This window comes from Sinocyclocheilus anshuiensis, unplaced genomic scaffold (assembly GCF_001515605.1).
Source record: "Sinocyclocheilus anshuiensis isolate Anshui unplaced genomic scaffold, SAMN03320099.WGS_v1.1 scaffold394, whole genome shotgun sequence".
Classification (NCBI taxonomy): domain Eukaryota; kingdom Metazoa; phylum Chordata; class Actinopteri; order Cypriniformes; family Cyprinidae; genus Sinocyclocheilus; species Sinocyclocheilus anshuiensis.
In genome coordinates, this window is record NW_015542343.1 from 359,799 (window position 1) to 385,165 (window position 25,367).

General features: G+C 38.8%; 4 protein-coding genes across 9 annotated transcripts in view; 1 reads left to right on the forward strand and 3 right to left on the reverse strand.

The window, feature by feature from the left end:
- Nucleotides 1–623, reverse strand: part of ofd1 (OFD1 centriole and centriolar satellite protein) — a 34,802-nt gene extending 34,179 nt beyond the window's left edge. For all 4 annotated transcript variants that reach the window (XM_016489766.1, XM_016489764.1, XM_016489763.1 and 1 more), the window contains exon 1: nt 369–623. In XM_016489766.1, coding sequence (XP_016345252.1) covers nt 369–470 — 102 coding nt within the window. In that variant the 5' untranslated portion in view covers nt 471–623. The remainder of the gene's footprint in view (nt 1–368) is intronic.
- Nucleotides 624–628: 5 nt separating this feature from the next.
- trappc2 (trafficking protein particle complex subunit 2) lies at nt 629–3,031 on the forward strand. 2 transcript variants are annotated; one of them, XM_016489770.1, is made up of 5 exons: nt 629–735; nt 941–1,055; nt 1,132–1,276; nt 2,544–2,629; nt 2,717–3,031. In XM_016489770.1, exons 2-5 carry the CDS (start codon nt 963–965, stop codon nt 2,813–2,815), a joined length of 423 nt encoding a protein of 140 aa, XP_016345256.1. In that variant the 5' UTR covers nt 629–735; nt 941–962; the 3' UTR covers nt 2,816–3,031. The 2 variants fall into 2 exon arrangements, with proteins under 2 accessions (XP_016345256.1, XP_016345255.1); XM_016489769.1 differs by having other exon boundaries at nt 630–863.
- An 81-nt stretch (nt 3,032–3,112) lies between these two features.
- On the reverse strand, nt 3,113–7,556 carry rab9a (RAB9A, member RAS oncogene family). 2 transcript variants are annotated; one of them, XM_016489768.1, is made up of 4 exons: nt 7,424–7,556; nt 6,359–6,411; nt 5,569–5,601; nt 3,113–4,557 (listed from the first exon to the last, which is right to left on the reverse strand). In XM_016489768.1, the coding sequence occupies exon 4, from the start codon at nt 4,529–4,531 to the stop codon at nt 3,926–3,928; it is 606 nt and encodes a 201-aa protein (XP_016345254.1). In that variant the 5' UTR covers nt 4,532–4,557; nt 5,569–5,601; nt 6,359–6,411; nt 7,424–7,556; the 3' UTR covers nt 3,113–3,925. The 2 variants fall into 2 exon arrangements, with proteins under 2 accessions (XP_016345254.1, XP_016345253.1); XM_016489767.1 differs by lacking the exon at nt 6,359–6,411.
- Nucleotides 7,557–8,487: 931 nt separating this feature from the next.
- LOC107691270 (E3 ubiquitin-protein ligase TRIM39-like) lies at nt 8,488–20,306 on the reverse strand. The gene is made up of 6 exons (XM_016489784.1): nt 19,841–20,306; nt 17,920–18,015; nt 17,490–17,720; nt 17,386–17,408; nt 17,115–17,233; nt 8,488–9,338 (listed from the first exon to the last, which is right to left on the reverse strand). Exons 1-6 carry the CDS (start codon nt 20,234–20,236, stop codon nt 8,851–8,853), a joined length of 1,353 nt encoding a protein of 450 aa, XP_016345270.1. The 5' UTR covers nt 20,237–20,306; the 3' UTR covers nt 8,488–8,850.
- Between the last annotated feature and the right edge of the window lie 5,061 nt (nt 20,307–25,367).

A 25,367-nucleotide genomic window follows, 5' to 3' on the forward strand; every position in this document is an offset into this window, starting at 1 on the left:
AGACAGACAGACAGACAGACAGACAGACAGATAGACAGACAGACAGACAGACAGACAGACAGACAGATAGACAGACAGACAGATAGATAGACAGGGAGATCGTTTGACAGACAAATAGAACAATAGACAAACAAATATAATGATAAACTGAACCATAGATAGATAAACAGACAGATAAAACGGCAGAGAGATAAACAGAATGATAAACAGAACGACAGACTGAGAGATAGAATGAGAGACAGATAGCTGTAGAAAACAAGTTTTGGTCTCGGGTTTTGGACTTTGTGAAAAAACAAGTCAGTAAAACATCACTATGTTGACTTTATGAATATAATAATGATAATTCTCATCTGAGGAAACTGTCTGACCTTCAGCGCGTCCAGAAGCCCGCGGCTCCTGAAGGTCTGATAGAGCTTCTGTCGCATCTCATCCGGAGACAAACTCTGCTCTTCACTCCCAGACATCATCATTCACCGATAAACACGATCATTCACCGATAATCGATCGACTTTCACCGAATTAATCGATCAGTGATGCGCCACGGTCCGTTCCTTAGCAACGCGCGCCGCAGCGCTTTAAAAATCCTAACTGACAACAGACTGTTGTGTTTCCGGATTTGTCGTTATGACGTAAGCTCTCTCTCAGCTCTCCCATTGGCTGTTTTGTGTCAGCTGAGTCAACGCACCGGAAACGGGAACTCTTGATCGCGTTGATCCTCATCTGCTGTAGTTCAGTTTACGTTTAATTATTTTCCACAATATTCGCTTTGTGACTTACATAATTAGTTATTTATTTAAAGGAGGTGTTTTTAGAATGGGTTATAATTTCTGAACAAACGCCAAACTGAAGTCATACTTGCTGTGGTGAGATGTGTTTACATGTGCATCAGTGTTTATGTACTATAATATTCAATAACTGACTGCTGGCTTCATGTTTACAGCTCTAAACTCTGATTATTAACCATGTCGGGGAGTTTTTATTTCGTTATGGTGGGTCACCATGATAACCCAGTGTTTGAGATGGAGTTTCTCCCTCCTGGAAAGGCAGAAGCAAAGGTGAGCATAATATTAATGATGATATTACAGTGACAGTAATGATCTGATGCTGATGCTTGTGTTTATGATTATGCAGGATGACCACAGACACCTGAACCAGTTCATCGCTCACGCTGCTCTGGATCTGGTGGATGAGAACATGTGGCAGTCCAGCAACATGTACCTGAAGACTGTGGACAAATTCAACGAGTGGTTTGTCTCTGCCTTCGTCACAGCTGCTCATATCCTTCTCACACTCACCGTCAGCCATATGCTTTATTAAACAGTACAATAAATCAGTTTTTATTTTTGTCATTTCCATTTTAATTTTAGTATATATAATATTTTAAATTTAGATTTTTATACATTTAAATTAGATTTTAATATATATATATATATATATATATATGTATGTATATGCATGTATGTATGTATAATATGTATGTATATATATATATGTGTGTATATATATGATTTTATTAATTTAATTTTTTTAATTTTAGTTATTTCAGTACATTGATTTCAACTAGATTCAGTTAAATGTCTTTTTTTATAAATGGTGAATTGTTATATTTTATTTCAAGTAACAGTTTTAGTTAACTATAATAACTTAATTTCCATTTTATTTTTAGTATATATAATATTTTAGTATATTTGATATGATTTTAAATTTGATTTTAATATTTTATATATATATATATATGTGTGTGTGTGTGTGTGTGTGTGTGTGTGTGTGTATATATGTGTGTGTGTATATATATTAGATTTTAATTTTAGTTATTTCAGTAAATTGATTTCAACTAGATTCAGTTAAATATATTTTTTTATAAATGGTAAATGGTTATATTTTATTTCAAGTAACAGTTTTAGTTTTAGTTAACTATAATAACTTATTTTCTATATAGACATTTAAAAAAAACAAAACTGTATAAAGCTTTGAAAATCTGAAAAATTCTACGTTGCATTGTTTTTATAAAAACTTAAAATCATATTTTCAATTAATTTTATATTTATTTGCAATTTTGTATAACGAAGTATCCCAGGTAGTGCCATCATAACCATCCGATTTTTATTCCAAGGCTGATAAATGTTTAGCACAGATAAAAAAATGATGTAAATAAGTTTCACGTTGAAGAATCACCCATATTTAACAGACCTATTGCATGTATTAAATGTGTTATGTAAAAAAACACTAGCTTCTCTAATCTTTTTGTATTGTTTTTTTTTTAATTATTATACAATAAACAAAAGCAAAAAAGGCCTCTAACACTAGCTTGCTCTATTCTTTTTCAATTCTCTGTTTTCTTATTATTTATTATATAATAATAATAAAAAACCTTGCTATGTGTACTGCGTTAAGCTAACTGAGACTTGTTATAGCACTTGCACATCATTGCTCTTTTGTTGATTTTGATTGCTTCTGTTGTCCTCATTTGTAAGTCACTTTGGATAAAAGCATCGGCTAAATGTCTAACTGTAGATGTATTATTCCTTAACTCTCTTGCATACATATGAGATTTATTATGCTTCATGATGTTCGGCAGGAGGACGGAATCAAGAACTTCTTTAATGATGTTTATGATCTGTACATCAAGGTAAAATCCGTATTATTCTGTAGTGATATTTCAGTGTCATATAAATGCATAGCATTTTTTTTAAAACATTTTTGTGTTTTTACCCAGTTTGCAATGAATCCCTTCTACGAAGCCAACGCACCGATTCGCTCCACAGCTTTCGACAGGAAAGTGCAGTTTCTTGGGAAGAAGCATCTGCTCAGTTGATTCATTTTACTGAATGTTTTTTGCGTTTTTGTTGTCGTGCATAAATATACAGGTGTGCTGTTAATGTTTCAGTTGTTTATACTCATCATTGCCTGCTTATATTCACACTCTTACCTACTACTGTACAACAAATGAAGCGTGATTACAGATTATTTTTAAAGCATAAAACAGGAATGCAAAAATACATTTACACACTAAACCTTTCAAATGCAACAACTATTACCTATGGTCCGCCGCATGATGCTTTTGTACAATACTGTACTAATAACCTTAAATCAAATAAACAATTTCATCCACTACTGTTCAATACTTCTTTAATTTCAATATAACAATGTACAATATTGAGATTTTAGTGCTTCTTTTCAAAGTGCGTGCTTAGACACTTCACCTCATCCATATTTTTACATAAGTACTGTGTATATATTTGGCACTCTCTACATAATTATGTTAATATATATTAGAAATCAGCCACAGTGTATGAACGCCTGTCCTGCATAAGTTAATCATAGTTATAGGAAAAGAAAATCACATAAATAACGAAAATCAGCATTTTCGTCTTGTTTTCCAGTAAAAATATATGAACATCCTTAAAACAAGAAGCATTTACTTAAGAATCAAACAGCATGTGACAGACTTGTGCATTTTAAAATAAGATTTTTTACTAAAAAAAAAAAAAAGATTTGCCTATGAGGTAAGACGAATAAATTCAATATATGTAAGGTGAAAAAGGTGCTGTTATCTTACACAGCTGTGCTTCTCAAGTAAACGTTTAGATATTTTTAATGGAAAACAAGACAGGTTTTTGCAGTGCATTTATTGCATTTGCTCTTCACTATTTGACTGCCATGCAAGACAAAATGATATCCGTCTATCTATGCAATAACCTGCTCAAATCCCACAAGACAGATTTATATATATATATATAAGACATCTGATTGCACAGAATCATTTAAATTCAGGCATTTCAATTCAGATACAAGAACGTCACCCAATGAAAGCAACCCAGTTTTTAGTAGTAAGTGCATATATTCCAGTAAGTGCATGTTCAAATATAATGCAGATGCTTCACTCAAGGACCATTAAATAGCTAATGGAGGTCAATCTCGTCCGTTAACAGCATGATGTGCTGCTGCGCGGCTTTCTATGCAGGTTAACGGTGTCTGTTGGAATCAAATGCTCGTGTCGATCCTCCAAAGCCAGAACTCTTCTGACGGCTTCCTCGAACGCAACCGCGACATTAGTCGCGTCTTTAGCACTGGTCTCGAAATACGGGTATCCTCCGCTTTCCCTGCACCACTCCTGAGCTTCCTCGCTGGTCACCTGCCTCTCCGTCACGTCCACCTTGTTGCCCAGAAGCACGAACGGGAAGCTGTCGGGCTCCTTGACGTCGGCGTAGAAGATGAACTCTTTCCTCCAGTTGTTGAGGTTGTGGAAGCTCTGGCTGTCGTCCACGCTGAAGGTCAGCAGGCAGCAGTCGGAGCCGCGGTAGAAGGGCGTCCGCAGGCTGCGGAATCGCTCCTGACCCGCCGTGTCCCAGATCTGCAGCGTGACCGTGCGGCCGTCCACCTCCAGGTCTTTATTGAGGAACTCCACGCCGATGGTGTGAAAGAGATGGGCGTCGAACTTGTTAGTGACGTAGCGGTTCATGAGCGAGCTCTTTCCCACTCCACCGTCGCCCAGGAGAATGACTTTAAGAAGGGATGATTTAGATGACATGGTGTTTGTAGCCGTCGTCCTGTGAACTGAAGTTTAGGGGCATTTTTAACTGAAATGAGTCATATGATTCTCCAATAAAACTGTTTTTTACACTATCTGTCAAAAGTTAGGAGTAATTTAGACGTTGTTAAAAGAAGTCTTTCTGCTCACCAATACAGTAAAAACAGTAAAATTTTGAAAAATTATTATAATTTAAAATAACTGTTTTCTATGTGAATATATTGTAAAATGTAATTTATTTCTGTGATCAAAGCTGGATTTTCAGCATCATTACTCCAGTCTTCAGTGTCACATGATCTTCAGAAATCATTCTAATATGCATTATGTAATTTGTATTATATTGTATATTATATTATATTATATGTAATTTACATTACTAGCATTCAACAGTTTAGGGACAGTATGGTAAAAAAAAAAAAAAAAATTATTTTTATTAATCAAGGATGCATTATATTGATCAAAAGTGACAGTAAAGACATTTATAATATCACACAAGATTTCTATTTCAAATAAATGCTGTTCTTTTTAACTTTCTATTCCTCTGTGAATCCTGAAAAATAAAATGAATCACGGTACAGCAATAAATTACATTTTAACATATTTTCAAATAGAAAAGTTATATTAAATTCCAAGAAATATTACATAATTTTTTACTCTTTTGATCAAATAAATGCAGCCTTGGTAAGCAGAAGAGACGTCTTTCAAAAATATTGTAAAAAAAAAAAAAAAAACTTTTGACTGGTAGTGTATATGATTTATTTTAGTAACTGTTAATATTTGATATACCTGAATAAATACATATATGTGGCTCTTAGAATGGTACAAAAGGCCAAATGTAGTACTAGCAGGTGGAGAGCGGTTTATAAAACACTATTTGAACAAATTGTAGCCAAGTTTCATTTCTGTAAAACTGTTTCTTTGTTTATTAAATGAACTGATTCAGAATTTCTTTAAATTGTCATTTTGTAGCATTAGCATTATGCATGTGAGTTATTGCAATATTTGGGAAAATTGGGGAGCAAGTAGGTTTCACTTACCTTTACTGCCTCAAATAATTCATCATTCAAAACCTAGAACAACAAACAAACAAAATCGCTAAATTAGAAATATTATCCCAACGTACCAGACTAATCAAATTAAGATCTACGCAACAGAGACTTAATATTGTAATGTGTTGTCCGCATATATTATGAAACTATTTACGGTTATTCATGCTGAAGTGAGATGTGTTACAGAAATATTTCACATACAGCACATTATATCACAGTTATTATTATTCATTATGCATGTTTCTATATGCAGTATAATGATTATGTAGGTTATTATAACATTAGTACATTAGTACATTATGTTTATACATCAAATAACTGATTTTTAATGGTTTTATGTCTGTTTTCTGTGAAAAACTACATTATGCTCAAACATCAGATAATTAATATTTTTGTAATTATTTTATTTCTGTGTTTTAAAAAAAATAAATACTACATTATGTTTAAAAATTAAATAACCAATATAAAAGTGTTTTCATTTTTTGTGAAAATAAAAACGACATTATATTCAAATATCCAATAACTGATAAAACTTTAATGCTTTCATTTCTGTTTTGTAAAAATAAAAACTACATTATCACTACACTGCAACAACAGAAACATATACCTAATCAGCAAACATATAATCATAATCAGCACTCATAAAACCCCACGTAGGTCAATCTTTACTACACTAGACACAAATCAAGCTGGCATTACTCTGATAGGCCCAGTAATGCTGGACATGAGAAGATGCTATAGCACTAAATGAAGGCATGAGTAAGGTCCACTGAGACTCAGTAGTTTTCTCTCAGCTGCTGGCGGTCAGTTGGTCATGTGCTCCTGTCTGTCCTGCATCACATGCAACAGTGTGCGTTACAATTCAGACAACATGCAACACCGCCAGAGTTTAAACACACACAGAATGATTTAATTACAATCACACAAGCCTGCTGGAGAAAACACTCAGTCAATTCACTGCACAGCTGTATTAGTGCAGTTGAGACTTACAGTCAATAATTATTTTTACATGGAAACCTTTTTTTCTTCTTCTCTCCATTCAAGTTATTTTTGCATGGAAACCAACGAGGGTCAATTTGCCCAGCAAGACAAAATTAACTTTCAACACAACAGGAGGGTTAAATGACCTGATTCAGAAATTAATTCAAATATTCCAGTTTACTCAATTCAAAAATGTGAAAATATTGCTGGGAACATCTTGTCATTTTATGAGGTATGAATGTGGTTGAAACTGCTTATATGGCTAATATTTCAAATATTTATAACACAGCATCAAATACTTGATTCTGATTGGCCAATCCTTGCAATCAGAATATTATATTATTTAGAAATCCTTATATATATATATATATATATACGCATATTATATTACATATTATATATTGCTTAAGGAAAACATAGTATATAAAGTAATACAACAAATGGTGTCATGTATTAATAATATGTATAATTTATTTATTAATAGTAACATTATGATATGATTTATTTTAACACATTATGGTAACGATAGTTTGAATCGGGGTGCATTAGTGACTATTAATCACTAATATATCACGATATCGCTTAAAATAACACATTTGAGATGAAATATGAGCTGGACATTCATTTATTTACAAAACTGCAGGAGAAGCGGTTAACAAACCAAACGAGGAGGACATTTATTTACAATGAAGAAACCCCACCGAACCCATAAATGACTGAGTTGTTGAACTTGACAAAACTAAACAACACAAACTGAATCCGTCAGAAGGAAATAAACAGCGCTGTGTGTGTAACGCTGCTAACTGGAGCGTTATAACCGCAGATGTAACGCATATCTGAGCTGAAAGCGACTCGGGCTCACCTGCAGCTGCTTCAGGAACCGGAAACCTGGATTCGATAAACAGAAACAAAACAAGCGATAAAGCGAAGTTTCAGGGCTCTTCCTCTGATCTCTGATGGTGCTGCTCTCGTGCAATCCTATTGGCTGGTGCGTGTCATGTGACCCCACTGGCGATCACGTGATGTGTTGCTACATAAACAGAAGAGCTGCATCATACATTCGTGCGTCGCATATATATATATGTTTTTTTTTCTCAAGTGAAAAGTTAAAGTTAGACGCTTTGAGATAAGACGAATCCCTCGGAATTGAAACAGAAGCAGGAGTTATTTAATATTTCCATAAATTAAAAGCACATTTCAAACTTGCTCATTATTCATCATAGCCTATATGCCTTTTATTTCTACTATTAAATCTCTTAAATTAAAAATATAGGCCTGTATATAATTCATAGTAGGCTTATAATTTAGATTATCAACTAAATTGTTAAAGTGCATTTCCATAGAACATTTATTTGTTTTAGTATTTGACATGAATGAAACCTTTTTTTCAGATTAATAAATAAATAATCTTCCTGAGAAACATTTGAATGCTGAGCAAATCCTTTTTGGTGGGATTGTTTCTTATTATTTCGACTGTCATGTTGTAATAAAGCCCTTCAGATTCTGAATCAGTTGCACAATTTGAGTAAAAGTCAGTAAAGCCACTCTGAAGCTTCCACTGCTGACGGGAGCAGAGACTGATTTAATCAAGCGAGTCAGTTACATTAATGTATTCATTTATTGGGAAATATAAACAGAATCCAGGGTTCCCTCTCTTTTAGACCAATGCGTTTGTCCATGAAACCAAACATTTAACCTTTCATTACTAAAATCATACACTCTCAGAAATAAAGGTACAACAGCTGTCACTGGGGCGGTACCTTTTCTAAAGGTACACTTTTGTACCTATTAGGTTCTAATATGTACACTTTAAGTAGCAATATGTACCTCTGAGGTACTAAAATGGACCCTTTAGGTACAAATATGTACCTTTTGAAAAGGTACCGCCCCAGTGACAGCTGTTGTACCTTTATATAATCACATTTTTAATGTAAAAAAAAAAAAATTTGGATAAAGGGATTATCAAAATTTGTTCAGAAACTGAGTCAAACTTTTAAAGAGTTTTCACTGAGTCCCAGAGACTCTGAGAATTTGTTCTGAGAATCAGATTTGTAAATGGCTTTAATCAAGTATTTCTATTTCATTTTAAATTGATGTGGATTAAAAATGACTTTTACATCCATTTACATCAATGAACAAATTATCATTTAACCTCTATAACTGAAATAAACAATTATTCATTTAGTCTCATGATGAACAAATATTGAAATGATGATATGGATTAAATATTGGAAACATGATGACAGTAAAAGATGAAAGCAGGTTGATCCAGATCTACAGGTGCAACGTTTACTGACTATTGAACGGTAAGATCCTCAGAGAGTAAACCGTACAGAAAAATGGAAAGACTGTGTCAGTGAAAGTGGTTGTGAATGTGTGTAGATGTGTGTTAGTTACAGGATCAGAGAATGACACCGTTCCTCTGTCAAAGTCCAGATACACTCTCACACGCTCAAGATTCTGTTTAACAGGAAAACCAAACCGTTCAGGCCATCCGTACTGTACACTCCAGACATCAGTGTTAAAGAAAACATCTCTTTTCCTTTGGTTTGATGCTGTAGTTACTCCAAGACTCCAGCATTGAATCTTTTTAACCTCCACATCCCAGCAGTGTGTTCCTGAGTTAAAACCCTCTGAGCCCAGAACACAAGGATAAGAGTCAAATCTCTCTGGATTATCAGGAAGCACTTGATTCTTCTCGCTGTATCTCACACTGGTCAGATCATCAGACAGGACGAGATGTGAAAATGCAGTGTTTTGATCCAGAATCACAGGAGCTAATGAGACACAATCAACAGCTGCTTTTATTCTGATGTTCAGTGGCGGCTGGTGGAAAATTTTCCAGGAAAAACATCCCAGTATGATTTATCCCAGTATAACAAAAGTAAAAATATTAAGACTTGAAACATTTTAAATAAAGACGATTGTTTTACTAAATTCAAGATTAAGTTTGAGGATGATTCTCACAAAACTGTTTTTTACAAGATTTTTGAGATACATTTTTTTTTTTTTTTTAATTTTCATAATTCACAGTTTATGCATAGAGTGCAACAGCAAAAACTGTGAGGAAAAAAAATGTCACATTTGTTTAGAGCATTTTCTATATCAGGGGTTCTCAACTCTTGCCCCCGAGGTCCACTTTCCTGCAGAGTTTAGCTCCAACCCTAATCAAACACACCTGAACAAGCTAATCAAGGTATTCAGGAACACTAGAAACAAAGCCACTGGAAGGCAAGCCGTAATGGCTAATGTTAATGCTGCGTTCCAGACAACTCAAAATTCTGAATTCTTTCCCCCACCTCCTACTTGTAAATAACGTCTGAAACACCACTTGAAGTCGGACATCCGACCTGTCAACTCGGGGCAGTTTTTTTTATATTAAACACTTGCTTAGGAAATACAAAAGTGAAAAAACATACGCCAAGGAAAAGAGCCAGGGGTTTAAGGATGGCCAATCAATGCAATTAAAATTCAAAAGAGAGATAAAAAAAATACATTAAAAATTAATTAATTCATGAAAAAAAATAAGCAGATCACATAACAATAAACAATCTTTCCTACAAAACAAAAATTATTATTATTAAATAAAAATTATACAAAAACACTAAAAAGTGAGCATACATTCAACGTTTTAGTTGCCTTTTTATTACAGGAGTTAGACAAGGATTTAATATAGATCTTAATATCTTATTGAAAGTGAGAAAAGTGGGGAACTCGGGGCAGATCGATCAACCCTGACCTTAGCGAGACGTGTCATTTGACGTCACTGCTTCAAACTAGCATAGTGTGGAGCTACCTTATGTCGAACTTAAAAACATTATACATTAAGTTTATAAAATTATACCTTAATTTTTGGTTGCTTTCAAAATGAATGGCAGCATTTTATGATATTTTTTCTGTTTTTTTGCTATTATTGACACAAAAATAAAAAAATTTAAGTTACTGTATGCAGTACCGCCGTTCCCTATACGCAGGGTATGCAGTTTGCGTAGGGCACCAACTCCCAGGGGGGCACCATCCCAGCTGCTAAAAAAACAACAACCTTTCATTCTATATTAATATTAAAATTAACATATACATAAATAAATAATAATAATAATTCATTATATTTATATTGCGCTTTTCTAGGCACTCAAAGTGCTTTACATTGTCAGGGGGTATCTCCTCATCCACCACCAGTGTGCAGCATCCACCTGGATGATGCGACGGCAGCCATAGTGCGCCAGAACGCCCACCACACACCAGCTTATTGGTGGAGAGGAGACAGAGTGATGAAGCCAATCAGCAGATATGGGGATGGTTAGGAGGCCATGATGGTCAGAGACCAATGGGCAAATTTGGCCAGGATGCCGAGGTCACACCTCTACTCTTTTCTAAAGACATCCTGGGATTTTTAATGACCACAGAGAGTCAGGACCTCGGTTTAACGTCTCATCCAAAGGACGGTGCTTGTTGACAGTACAGTGTCCCTGTCACTATACTGGGGCGTTAGGACCCACGCAGACCACAGGGTGAGCACCCCCTGCTGGCCTCACTGACACCAAATAAAATCTAAACATGAACACATATATACATATACATATATATATACACATATACACATATATATATATATATATATAATCATAAAAAAAAATGCATGGTGAACGCAGTAGGCAGTGATGCGCCACGTGACGCGCCATTCCCTTGCCTGTTCGCACCTCATGTTTGCGGCTGAATGCAAATTATCACAACTGATGGACAACTATGCCTGTGAAAACACATCATCAATCCAGCACTGAGAAAAAAAAAAGATGAAAATGAAGCCCATGCATCACTTTCAGGTACATTCATAATCCTGTAAAACTTTTTTGGCTGTTGACGTTAATAACGTGTTTTAATGTCAGTAATAATTTAACCACCAACAACGCATCTAATATTCTCTCTGGGTTTCCATGTTCCCTTACAAAAATTAGCCATGGTTTTACTACGAATGAAACCAAAAATCATGGTTCTTGTAGCCATGGATGGTAACCACAAATTAACCATGGTTTTGTTACTTCAAATAATAGTTTTACAAAGAAGTATTAAGATAATATTTGTGTGGTTATAAAAAGAGACCTAAGCCAACAACAGCCTTTAAAATGACTAAACAATGAGGCAATAATGATTGGTTAATTAATACGTAATTACATAGTTTCATTGAATAACACTGTTAAAATACATAATGTAATACAAAATAAACAATTTATGTACATTACATATTAGCCTATTACAAATCCCTGCAAAGGGAGCCAAAGGTCTGGTAATTGCTGCTGTTACAGGACGATCAAGTCCTTTAATACTGACCAAACATTTGGGCTAATTCAAATATCCACTTAATCTTTAATTTTTGGCCACCTTTTTGCAACAGAAATGCCTCTATAATTTCTTCAACAAAAACATGTGGACAGCACAACCCTTACAAAAAGTAACCATGGTTTTATCGTAGTAAAACTGCTTAATTTTCTTTTGTGTGGTTTCTGAATGCTTGCGACTATAAAATCAATCAGACAACTGCATTAATAAAATCATAGCCATAGGTAACTGTCTAGAGCTATAATTGTAATTTGTAAATAATACAATTTATTCATTTCTTTACTTTTATATTTTATTAAAGTTCTAGTTTGAACCCTATAGTAGGTGTTTTTATTTTATTTTTTACATTCATAATATTTGAGGGAGAGGGCACAACAATACAATTCTGCTTAGGGCACCCATTTGGCCAGCAGCGGCCCTGACTGTATGTCATGGCGACATCATATGGTCAATATGTTAATGTGACGTGTGATTGACTGGAACTCCCTGAGATTGGAAGTGAGAAATTCAAACTCAGATGTTCCCTTTTCCGACCTCGTCTGGAAAACGCCATAACGCTGCGGCTTTTGCGCTACCCAGGGAAGGAGACCAAAGGCTGTTTTTTATTTAATGGATGTTAATCGAGGAGAGGCTTTGCTATGCTGAATAAACATCTTTTGTGATCAGAGGTGTCATGCCCATTCAAATGGAGGGGGCACGTGACCCCTCAGATTTTTGAGCCAAGTGGATTTTGAATGCAGCTTCCAAAAGACTTTTTATATTTGATACAATCACACTGCGTGTTTAGAACGTTCAGTGCGGCACATCACCAGCTGCTAAATTCAAATCTGTGTTCGCGCTTTGGCTGGCGGAGCCAGAGACAGGCGTGTATTTACAGTGCTATGCATTATAACCAATCACACACATGATTCTGTTGAGCTCATGAATGCAATGGCCAATCAGAGGCGTTCAGATGATGTTACATGTCTGCAGTTTTCCATCTCTGTGTTTCCCCTGTGACCTAGTCTTCCCCAGTCGGTTTAATTAGTCATTCTGTTCACCTGGTGTCTTGTTAATTATCTCATTAGTTCCCTTTGTTTGGTTCATGTTTATAAGCCCTCAGTTCTAACTTAGTCTTCGTCCGTTTTCGTCAATGTTAAGCTGGTTTCTGTGCCTGTTCTCCTGGATTTATCGAATTAAAATACTTTTTGTTGATCTCCTTCGTGCTTGTGTAGTTTGTTTCACCAACGCGTGACAGAAGAACGGACCAATACAATTTTTGTTTCCTTTTTTCCCACTCCTCTGTAACCATGGACAATCCTAATGTTGCCCTGCTGTGCCTGGAGCAGAGGGACCACTCCCTGGAATCTCACACCAGGGATTTTTTGGAGTTGGCGTGCCAAACGCACTATCCAGACCGCTCGCTTTGCATGTTTTACATCTCAAGCCTCAGCGAGATGTTGTCGTGGAGTGGGTGATAGAGAGAATAACAGATCTCCATTCACCATTTACCCCGCAGAGGAAGACATCTCCAGCCCCACTCCCGCCCCAGAGGTCAGACAGCCTTCAATCCCGCTGTGTGGAACGGATGTCAGAGCCCACCGCAGACAGAGTGCCGGAGCACGCCGCGATTAACAAGCCATCGCAAAACAGAGTGACAGAGCAGATTATCGCCCCGGAGCCAGAGCCTCAAGACACGTCTGACCAGGTGCGTGAGCCGACAACACCATGTATCGCCGTGGGAGCCCTCGTGGAGATTGAGGGCTTAGAGGGAAGCCCCACCAACACTCCCGACACTGAGGGTGAGTTGCAAATGGCCTCTGGGAGCTATTGAGGAACTTTTGGGCATTTGTGAGGAGGATTTGATTGACTGGTTTGGAGAGGTTGGACCCAGTTCCCATGAATCTCCATTACTCCCTACGTCTCCTGAGTCTCCGCTGGTTCCGTCCAGCTCTCCTACGTCTCCTGAGTCTCCGCTGGTTCGGTCCAGCTCTCCTACGTCTCCTAAGCTTCCACCCAGCCTCCCTCTCCCGCCTCCTCTAAAACTAGCCAGTTCCTCAGCCCTATCTTCGCTGGTGCCTGTCAGTCCCTCAGCTCACCCTCAGTCAGCACAATCTGAGCGCTCTGATTTGCCTCGTGACTTCCAGTCTCCAGCTGTGCCAAGTCGTGAAGATCCCCTGTCTCCGCCTCCAGCCTCCGAGTCCTGGACTCCACCTCGGTCCTTCGACCCATTGGCTCCACCTTGGCTCCTATCTCCCTCGTCTCCACCGTGCCCCGTCATCCCACTGGCTCCACCGGGCTCTCTCGTCCCTCCGGCTCCGCCTTGGTCAGTTGTCGACCATCCACCGCCTCAGGCTCCTGTCCTCTGGCTTCGCCTCGTCACTCCGTCCCTCTGGCACTGTCAGGCTCCTCTTTCCCTCCGCTCTCCGTCTGCTCTGCTCCACCTGGGTCTCCACCTCCAGTGGCTCCATCGTTCGTCCCCAGGGTGTTGTCAAGACCTTCTTCCCCTTGGCTCCTCCCTCCCTCGGCTCCACCTTGGGGCCTCGTCCTGGCTGGTGTCTGGATCTCCACCTGGATCCTCCTGCTCCTGGCATCCCCTTGGCTCCTCTCACCCTCCACTCCCCCATGGACATTTTTGGACTCATTTTTTGTTTCTGCCCCTCTCCTGCTCCCCCTCCAGAACCCCCGCCCTTCCTCCTCAGTTGGACTCTATACGGTGCAAGGTTGCACCTTCCCGGAGGGGGGCGATCTGATACATGTCTGTAGTTTCTGTGTTTCCCCTGTGACCTAGTCTTCCCCAGTCGGTTTAATTAGTCATTCTGTTCACCTGGTGTCTTGTTAATTATCCCATTAGTTCCCTTTGTTTGGTTCATGTTTATAAGCCCTCAGTTCTAACTTAGTCTTCGTCCGTTTTCGTCAATGTTAAGCTGGTTTCTGTGCCTGTTCTCCTGGATTTATCTAATTAAAATACTTTTTGTTGATCTCCTTCGTGCTTGTGCAGTTTGTATCACCAACGCGTGACAGATGAGTTATCGCTGAAACGTTGGGGCTTTGTTCAGTGTACGCACTCGCTGCCTGAATTCTGCTCTCTTTCTCTCATCAGAAACAACAAAGTGCAGATGTGCGTTGTAAGAAAAATGATGAGGACGATGAAGATCTCGATGAAGATGTTTATCGCAGCATAGCAGTGACAAAGTACATGTAGTACCTTGGGTTCAACGGAGTCAGAATGAACCTCGAGCATCCTAAGCTCAAACATTTTATACTCTATTACGTTCATCTTCCCGCTAGACATGTAAATGAACTTTCGTCTTAAATGTAAATTGCGGATAACAATGAAAGTGATAGCCTTCCGTTCCCACATCTTTGGTAGTCTTTCAGGTGGAAACAACCAAATGTTAAGGTGATAGGATTATCTAGAATCCCTAGCAATTATATTCAAGTACCCTTTTGGTCAGCAGATGGTTCTATGATGGCCTACTAAAAAAGCAAATAAAAACATTATGAATTTGGTGATCTGAAGGCAGCTCAACATGATCAGTGATCTCTGTTCCAGTTCCTCTGTCAGAGTGATTGTTGATGCCCATATAAACACCACTGACCACTGCAAACTCCTATAAAAACACGCTTCCTCAGCGAGTGTCCATTATAAAACACTTGCCAGACATGCGACCATACTGAAATGTGCTCTGCAAAAAGCTACCAGAGAGCGCACATACAAGGTTTTGTTTATTTGCACACTAATATTATATCTATGAAAAATTTCAGTCGGGTTTCAGGCCCCATCATAGCACAGAAACTGCACTTGTTAAAATTACAAATGACTTGCGTCTTGCGTCAGAACAAGGCTGCATCTCATTGCTAGTTTTACTTGACCTTAGTGCTGCGTTCAACACTATAGATCATGACATACTCATAGACCGATTACAAAACTATACAGGTATTCAATGGAAGGCTTTAAGATGGTTTAGATCCTACCTTTCCAATCGCTATCACTTTGTCTATTTAAACCATGTTACAAAAACAGCATTCTTCCATCTTAGAAACATAGCCAAGCTACGGAACATGTTAACTGTTTCTGACGCAATTCATGACCTCTAGACTGGACTATTGTAATGCACTGCTAGGTGGTTGTCCTGCATCTTCCATAAACAAGCTACAGGTAGTCCAAAATGCAGCTGCTAGAGTCCTTACCAGGTCAAGAAAATATGGTATTACCCCAATTTTACATTCTCTGCACTGGCTACCTATTAATTTCCGTATCAGTTAAATTATTACTACTCACTTTTAAGGCCCTAAATGGTTTAGCTCATGTGTACTTAACTAGTCTTCTATCACACTACAATCCATCATGCTCCCTAAGGTCTTTTTGATTACATGACATTAACTAACTGCTTGATTTGTACCGTACATTTCTGCCATTATGGACATCAACTTGAGATAGTCATCACTGATAAGCTATTACTAAATATAATGTAGAAGCTTTAATTTTCTGTAAAGCTGCTTGCAATGATTTGCATCGTGAAAAGCGCTATACAAAAACTTGAATTGAATCGGAAATTGAATTAAATTAATAATAACGGACTTGCGCATGTCTAATAACGTACGTCTCCTGTATGTCATTGTAATCGTCTTTACCTCCATTACAATCGTCATCCATCAAAACTTTGCTGGTAAGAAACTGGTTTTCTTTATTCAGGCCATACAGACTAGTCCTGACTTTAGCTTAAAGATAATTAACAGAAGTATGTTTGTTCCCACCAATCGCTGCACAAGTTACGTTTACGTATGATGACGAAAGCTAGCATAACACTGTGGTTGAATGTGATAGAAAAAAATCCCACCCTTCCATACTTGGTGGTGCGTCGCCCTATCGTCCTAATGAAAAAAACTGCCCCGACTGTTCATATAATGATCAAGAGTGAACCCCACACAGATTATTATGAATTATGGCACTCATCCTAATGATCAAAAAGATCAGACATTTTCCTCTCATCATTGTCAGTGTTGTTACAGTAAATATTTTAGATTTGCCAATCAATCAAACTGAACTGAGATCTGCTGTATCACTGTAACTGTAAATATCATGTAGACCAAAATTGTTCTTCTCTTGTTTACGGCTCATTTTGGTGTAGTAGCTCATCTGGTTATTCACACATAATGCTGAAATCTGTAAATATTCCATCACGCATCATTTCAAGTGTATGTGTAACAGCACAGATCTTCTCCAGACTCACTGTTTTGGACAATGTCCTGCATCTTCTTCCAGACTCTGAAGGGCAGGTTGCCCAAGTAACATGGCACATGAATCAAAGCTCCAGAAGGCGTCTGTGGATCCGGCTGTGAGATCTGGACTCTGGAAGAACATTCAAGATCAGAACTGCAGTGGCTTTGGCTTCAGGTGGATACGGCTGTGAGATCTGGACTCTGGAAGAACATTCAAGATCAGAACTGCAGTGGCTTTGGCTTCAGAAGCAGAGATACCAGAGACACCAGCAGATCACTCACCTTTCCATCGTGACTGGAAACTCCTGCAGAATAAACACACCATTTATCATCAAGAAATCAATCAAGCATCAATCAATCAATCAATGGATGATCTGAAATCAGACCTTTAGAAAGCAGATGGCATTGGCTTTCATCATCTCCTCCGTGTCTTTGATTGTGTGTGAAAGAGCTGAGATGTGTCTGTTCATCTCCTCCAGCTTCTCCTTCATCATCTGCTTCTTCTGCTCCTCTTCCTCCCTCAGTGCAGTGATTGTAGCTTCTTCTTCATCTCTGAGAAACTGATGAAGCTTCTCAAATTGCTGTTTAATCTGACATTCTGTGTGCTCAGCTTGAGACTGAAATCAAATCACATTCACTTCAATCATCTCAATCAACACAGAAACTCAGACACCCGACATATAACAGATCCAGAAGCAGATTGCTGCTCATCTTACACAAAAATAATAAATTGGAATCCATTATATTAAATATAACAAATCATAATTGTGTAAATTACAGCTCTACTGAAAATGACTCTTGATTCTGTTTTCTCACCTTGATGTGTTGAACTGTTTCCTCAAACGCTTCTTTAATGTTTTCATTGTGTTGAAGTTTCTCCTGTAAGGCCTTCAGTGCCTTATTGAGCTCCTCCTAATATTAAACAAAATAAAAAAAAATATATATATAAAAAAAAACAGATTAAAGTGATTATACAGTGCTGAAAAAAAGATGGGTGTGTGCAAAAATCTAAACATAAAATAAAATCTAAAAAACTAAACATAAAATAAAATAAAAGCAACCTGAATAAATACAATTGTCAGACAACTGTCTCCCAAACTTGTTTACGAGATCCAAGCACAGGTTTATTTGAATGATCCAGAATAATTATCCAATAAACAGACAATAGGTGAAAAGCAATCCAAATAAGGCAATAAAGCAGAAAGCACAAGGTAATCCAGAACACAGGCACCAACAAAAAAAGCTCAGCAAGCAGTGTAACAAATACAAAACCTCAAGAACAAAGGCTGAGTGAACATGGTTTATACTGTATAGAGTGAGCTAAACTGGTTAATGATACACAGCTGGAAGTAATGAGGCATGATAGTTTGGGCAAAGGGAAATGGGAAATGAAGTAGTGTTGGGTCGTTCTTGAATGATTTGTTCATTTTGAACGAATCTTTAATGTGACTCGGGAAGAGCGAGTCGTCTCGGGGAGTGATTCGTTCAGTCACGCATGCGCAACATCCTATAGGTTCTGTACTGGAATTAGTCAAGTAGTTCACCTGGTTCGAGTCTTTGGGTTTTTCGAGTCATCACGTGACAGCCCAATAAGTTTAACCAATGCAGTCTGAGCCGGAAAGAGAATTGATTAGTTCATCTCTCGAGTCTTCGGGTTTTTCGAGTCGTTCGTTCATCACGTGACTGCCACATAAGTTTAACCAATGACGTCTGAGCCGGAAAGAGACTTAATAATAATAACCAACTCTTTATTTCCTTTGTTACAACATTCAGTGTTATGGAAAAGTCCAAGACAAAGAGGCAATGATCTGGGAGGAGTGCCCTCTGGTGGCCATCTTGCACACCAGCTGATGACTGTGACAACAATATACACTTATATAAAACTTTTTCAATAGCATTAAATTGGTTAAAGGTCTTAAACCAGTAACACACTACGCCAAATATTAAAGAAAATGGTAGTCCACTTCCACAAAGTGCAATTGTCCGCTCAAAGTGCGATTGAGAGCTTACTGCTTAACAGTATTTAGTTCTTGTGTGAAAGTGAAAAAAAGTGAAAGTGACGTAACATGTGGCCAAGTATGGTGACCCATACTCGGAATTAGTGCTCTGCATTTATCCCATCCAATGTGCACACACAGCAGTGAACACACACACACACACACCGTGAACACACACCCGGCGCAGTGGACAGCCATTTTTTGCTGCGGCGCCCAGGGAGCAGTTGGGGGTTCGGTGCCTTTCTCAAGGGCACCTCAGTCATGGTACTGAAGGTGGAAGAGAGCGCTGGTTATTCACTCCCCCCACCTACAATTCCTGCCGGTATGAGATTCGAACCCACAACCTTTGGGTTACCTGTCCAACTCTCTAACCATTAGGCCACGACTTCCCCCAAGTGTGGCTCTGGAGTTGAAACTGTTCGTAAGTCTATTTGCCTGTAATACAATAGAAATGAATTGTCCAGGGTGGGATGGGTCTTTGAGTAAGTTAGAACAATTAGTTTTGGAGTGGTCTAGTCAAAGTTCTGAATTTAACTCAGTTTAGATGCTGTGGCACCTTTAACAAGCAGTTCATGCTGAAAAGCATGAGCTGAAAGAAGAGTTGGTTGAAATCCCACAGATCTTATTTAGTATGAGACATACACAAAAACTGGAAGAAATCAGTTTTGGGGGCAAATACTTTTTCACAGTAGAGTATATGTCATATGAAGTTGAGTAGAATGGTAGAGAGAAATACCTACCTTATATGATGGAACAACTTCACTGATGGGTCTGACTGTGTGATTGATGTGTTTTTGTGAAGTAAAGCACACTAAACACGCAGGCTGTTTGTCCTCCAGACAGAAGAGTTTGAGTTTCTCACTGTGTAAACTGCAGATCTCCTCAGATCCTGATGAACGGCTCTCATTTCTCTCCGTCAGGAACGACTCACACAAGTTTTGTAACGCCAGATTTAATGGAGGATTTTCCTTTGAGGATCTTCTCCTGCAGACAGGACACTCCTGAGTTTCCTTAGCTCTCCAGAACTGTTGAAGACACTCTTTACAGACACTGTGACTACATGATAAAAGAACAGGAGCCTTGAAGATTTCACAGCACACGGGACAATTATAGTCATATTCAGCTGATGAAGCCATTTTCACTGTTTGAGCTCCAGCAATCTAAACTTTACTTTCTTTTTCTGAACGACAGTTTCAAACATGAATAACCACGAGAATCACAAAGATTTTCTGTCTGTTCAGAAACAAAATTCTAAAATGCATCAAAGTTTCTCTTTGTTTTTGCTTTTGTCAAAGAAGAAAATCAGTGTGACAGAAAGGAGAAAAAACAAGTCAGTCTTTTCCTGGGAAGTGTTGTGAGAGGGTGGAGTTTCTGATCACCTTTGGTCTGAAGACATTAGGATTTCTTCAGGTTACATATTAATAAAACGCATTCAAAATCTTCACACGCTGAAGTCAGTGATAAAATCACATCTGCTTATGTTGATTGTCAGTGTTTGGAGATACAGGTAGAGGTGGGTAGAGTGACCAATAACTGTACTCAAGTAAAAGTACACATTTATAGAAATGATTACTCATGTAGAAGTCAAAGTAATAATGTTAAAACATTTGAGCAAAATAATCCAATGAAAAAACTGTCACAACACGGTCGCAGAAAAATGGAGTAATGGATCTAAACGCAGCAGATTTATTAACAGAACTGAAAAAGAAACTCTCGGCAGAAACAGAACAACCAAGAACAACATAACAATAGCAAAGGACGGAACTGAACACAACACGGAGCTTAAATGGCCCAAACTAAACAACAGAAGATCACTAACATTAGAACAGTGGAGATCCAGGTGGAGCCGCAGAACCACAGGAACAGGGCAACAATGCAGGTCCTGGATGGCAGGGCAGCGCCAAGAGACTGAAGTGACGGCAAAGCAACCAAGGACTAAGGTGGAACCGGAAAGAAGGATGACGGAGCCAAAGTGATGGAGGGATGAGGCGCAGGTGATGGACTGTACATCTGTAGTGCAGACAGAGTGATTCCTGACCAAGGTGGAGCCGGAGGGAAAAGGAAGCTCGGAGGAGCCAAGGAGAACCAGCTGGAGCTGACTGCTCAACAGGCCGAGGAAGAGTGACGAACACTGAGGTCCTACAGCAGGTCAAGGGTGTCCAATCCTACTCCTGGAGGGCCAACGTCCTGCGGAGATTAGCTACAACCAGCTTAAACACAATTGCCTGCGAGTTTCTAATGAGTCTGAAGGCCTTGATTAGCTGGTTCATGTTTGTTTAATTAGGGTTGGAGCTTTGCAGGATAGTGGCACTCCAGGAGCAGGCTTGGACACCCTTGTCCTAGGTGGAGCTAATGAGTCAGCTGTCCAAGGCTGAGCTGATAAAGACTCAGACAGAGGAGAATCAGTGAGCAGAGCAGGAGCCGAAGGACTGAGGAGAGGCAGTGCAGACAGGGATAGAGGACAGAACAATACAGGCAGTGGTAAACACACAGGCTTTACAGGAGAACACACGATGGTCGTAGACATGAACGGCCCTTCTGGCTGAGGAGGAATAGGCAGGGAACTCACTGGATTTAGACGTCCAGAATGGGAAGCAAGGCAGGAACTCAAATCCTAAAATTTCAGTGTTGTGTGCAAGGCTCAGTGCAGGAAACATACTGTAAATGGGCAGGATGCACTCACTCTCAAAGCAGTGATTCGCCAGCCATGACAGAATTATAATTTATATACCATTGACAGGTGTACTGTATATTATGATGTTTTAATGATATTTCTTCTGATTGATCATGTTTGCTGTATTCATTAATTAAGTTTACATGTTTAAGTTACATAACTAATGGTTCGCTCGACTATTCAAGTTTGCACTGGCTATTAGGACACATAACAGAGACTAAAGCATTGTGATGTCTGTTTATGGGGAAATGTATTGAGTTATCTGAGAAAGATACTATTTGAGTATAAGAAGGACTCTGACAAGAGTTAGGCCACACATGTTTATTGGTGTTTTGTTTGAGTGATTCACATATAAGGGATATAAGACACTGATTTAATTAATGTAATAAAGATTACAAGAGCGACTCCGTTCAGGCAGGTGCTGATGTTCTGAGCCAATTTCTGTGCATAGTGATGTGAAAAGTCAGGAGGAGAGTGCCCTGGCCCTGACAGCATTTACTTTTTTGATGACAATCTGCAACACGTCGTTTAACTCCGGGTGCAGTTTCTTACTGGCAAGGGCTTCTCAATGTAAAAAACAATGGGTAAAAGTAGCTAATGGGGCAACCTCCCTTACTCAAGCAGCAAGACCAAGATTTAGCTGCAGCTAAGTGACATTGTGTGTTCCACTGTTTGAAAACCCCTGGACTAACCTGAAGTTTCCACTGCTGAATTAAATAACATGATGACTATAAAAGATGAAAGCAGGTTGATCCAGACCTACGGGTGTAATGTTTACTGACTATTGAACGGTAAGATCCTCAGAGAGTAACCACCCCACAAGAAAGGAAAGACTGTGTCAGTGAAAGTGGTTGTGAATGCGTGTAGATGTGTGATAGTTACAGGATCAGAGAATGACACCGTTCCTCTGTCATAGTCCAGATCAACTCTCACACGCTCAACATCCTGTTTAACAGGAAAACCAAACTGATCAGACCATCTGTACTGTACACTCCAGACATCAGTGTTAAATAAATCCTCTCCCTTTCTTTGGTTTGATGCTGCAGTTACTGGACTCTCTTTAACCTCCACATCCCAGCAGTGTGTTCCTGAGTTCAAACCCTCTGAACCTAGAACACAGAGATAATAGTTGAATCTCTTTGCATTATCAGGGAGTGGTTGATCATCCCAGCTGTATCTCACACTGGTCAGATCATCAGACAGGAGGAGATTTGGACTTGCAGTGTTTGGATCCAGAATCACAGGAGCTGATGAGACACAATCAATAGCTGCTTTTATTCTGATGTTCATAAGTGAACCGTACACAAATTATTGTGAATTATGACACTCATCCTATTGATTAACTCTTTTCCTGCCAGCATTTTTAAAAAAAAGTTGCCAACCAACACCAGCATTTTTGAGGATTTTCACTAAAATTTCATGGCCCCCTAGAATATTTTGTTGTATGAATACCTGAACATGCAATATATCAAAATAAAGAACAGACCCTCTACTTAAAAAAAAAAAAAAAATTATAATAATAAAAACGTTTTATTCTAGCTTCAAGCATTCTTTTTTTAATCATCACTTGAATATAGGTAGGTTTCATAAAAAAAAGCAACGTTTTGAGCAAAAAGCTGAGAAAATCGCATTTTTATCAAATACTACCTCTGGCTCATATTCAGTATTATTATCAAAGCAAAGATGCAGTAGATCACTTCCATCAGCACTCCTTAAGCATGCACAGTCCTTTAACACTTCCTAGATCGCCATTTCACTCGGTAACATTAGGCAGTTTTCATTTATATTCTGTTTATTGTTGATGATCGTATTTTTTTTCATATGCATATGCTTACATATGAGATCGCTCGTTTCTGCATCTTCCTCATTTGTGTTTTTGATCAGCACATTCTAGACTCAGTCAGGGGATGTGTAATAGTGCCCCCGAGCTAGGGTGACCATAAGGGCCATTTTTATGGGACGCACCCTTGCCAGGATTTCTATATTGCCTAAAATATCCAGGTTTTGGCTGTTAGCACTGTGCAGATCGATTGTTGTATGACATTATTTCACGAGAGCTATAGAGAGCAGAGCAGACTGCACCTTATGCTTTCAAATTGCTCTCGCGGTACTTTGGTGTCATACAATTATCGTGCGCAACTTCAAGTCGAACGAACGACCAAACACGTGCTCATATTTGCATCGCTTTGATCGTTCTCACCTTCTCACGCGCGACGCACAACGGTTGGTCGATTATGTACAATACCTGCATGTTATTGGTCAAACTACTTTGGATGTTGTAGACAATATAAAAATCATGGCCAGGACGTGTCCCGTATAAATGGCACATATGGCCACCCTACCCCGAGCGTATGAGAAGCGTGAACGCGGAAAACCGGAAAATTCTGTCTTTGCCTGGGAAAGATTTAAACACATCAGACATTTATCTCTGATCAATGGCAGTGTTGCTAGAGTAAATATTTTCGATTTGCCAATCAATCAAACTGAACTGAGATCTGCTGTATCACTATAACTCAGTGGCACAAAAACGGGGTATGCAGTGCATATGGGGTGCCATTTTGCCAAAATCATTCTGTGAAAATCTTCTTTAATAAAACGTTATAAATAATCAAAAGCTTAGTTATCAGAAATAATGAATGCAACATTTTTATTTAACAGTTTTTAGCATTTTAATGAGTTCAAAAATTTATTTATTAAAAACTTATTAAGATGCGGAACGGCCGTATCTACAACATGCCCTCCTACAACATGCCCTCTAGACCCAATCCCCTCACGCCTTCTCCAAGCAATCGCTCCTACACTCTTACCAGCACTCACACACATCATCAACACATCTCTCCTCACAGGCACCTTCCCCACTGCATTCAAGCAGGCTCGGGTAACCCCACTGCTCAAAAAACCTACATTAAACACTTCTCTTATAGACAGCTACAGACCTGTCTCTCTCCTTCCATTCATAGCGAAAACCCTCAAGCGAGTTGTTTTCAACCAGGTATCACTGTTTCTTTCACAGAACAACAAGCTGGAGGCTAACCAGACAGGTTTCAGGAGTGGCCATTCAACTGAGACTGCTCTACTGTCAGTCATGGAAACCTTGCGGATTGCAAAATCTGATTCCAAATCATCAGTTCTTATTCTGCTGGATCTATCTGCTGCTTTTGACACTGTCAATCATCAGATCCTCCTGTCTGCCCTCTCATCAATGGGTATCACAGAGATTCCACTTCGCTGGTTTGAATCCTATCTCACTGGTAGGTCTTTTAGGGAGGCCTGGGGAGGGGAGGTATGCAAAGCACTTCAACTGGTCACTGGGGTTTCTCAGGGATCAGTTCTTGGACCCCTCCTCTTCTCCATATACACTACATCACTGAGTCCCATCATACAGGCACATGGCTTCTCCTACCATTGCTATGCTGATGACACACAGCTCTATCTCTCATTTCAACCAGATGATCCAACAGTAGCTGCACGGATCTTAGGCTGCCTGGTGTACATCTCGGCATGGATGAAAGAATATCACCTACAGCTCAACCTGGCAAAGACTGAGCTTCTTGTCTTCCCTGCCACTCCAACTCTACAGTATGATTTCTCCA

What these genes read in the sequence shown, in the direction of transcription:
- trappc2 (XM_016489770.1), top strand. Translation starts at nt 963, where the DNA reads ATGTCGGGGAGTTTTTATTTCGTTATGGTGGGTCACCATGATAACCCA. An exon ending in CTGGAAAGGCAGAAGCAAAG is followed by an intron (nt 1,056 to 1,131) that starts GTGAGCATAATA and finishes ATGATTATGCAG; the next exon opens with GATGACCACAGACACCTGAA. An exon ending in TGCCTTCGTCACAGCTGCTC is followed by an intron (nt 1,277 to 2,543) that starts ATATCCTTCTCA and finishes TCTCTTGCATAC; the next exon opens with ATATGAGATTTATTATGCTT.
- rab9a (XM_016489767.1), bottom strand. Translation starts at nt 4,531, where the DNA reads ATGTCATCTAAATCATCCCTTCTTAAAGTCATTCTCCTGGGCGACGGT.
- LOC107691270 (XM_016489784.1), bottom strand. Translation starts at nt 20,236, where the DNA reads ATGGCTTCATCAGCTGAATATGACTATAATTGTCCCGTGTGCTGTGAA. An exon ending in AAACAGTTCAACACATCAAG is followed by an intron (nt 17,721 to 17,919) that starts GTGAGAAAACAG and finishes ATTTGATTTCAG; the next exon opens with TCTCAAGCTGAGCACACAGA. An exon ending in TTTCCAGTCACGATGGAAAG is followed by an intron (nt 17,234 to 17,385) that starts GTGAGTGATCTG and finishes ATGTTCTTCCAG; the next exon opens with AGTCCAGATCTCACAGCCGG.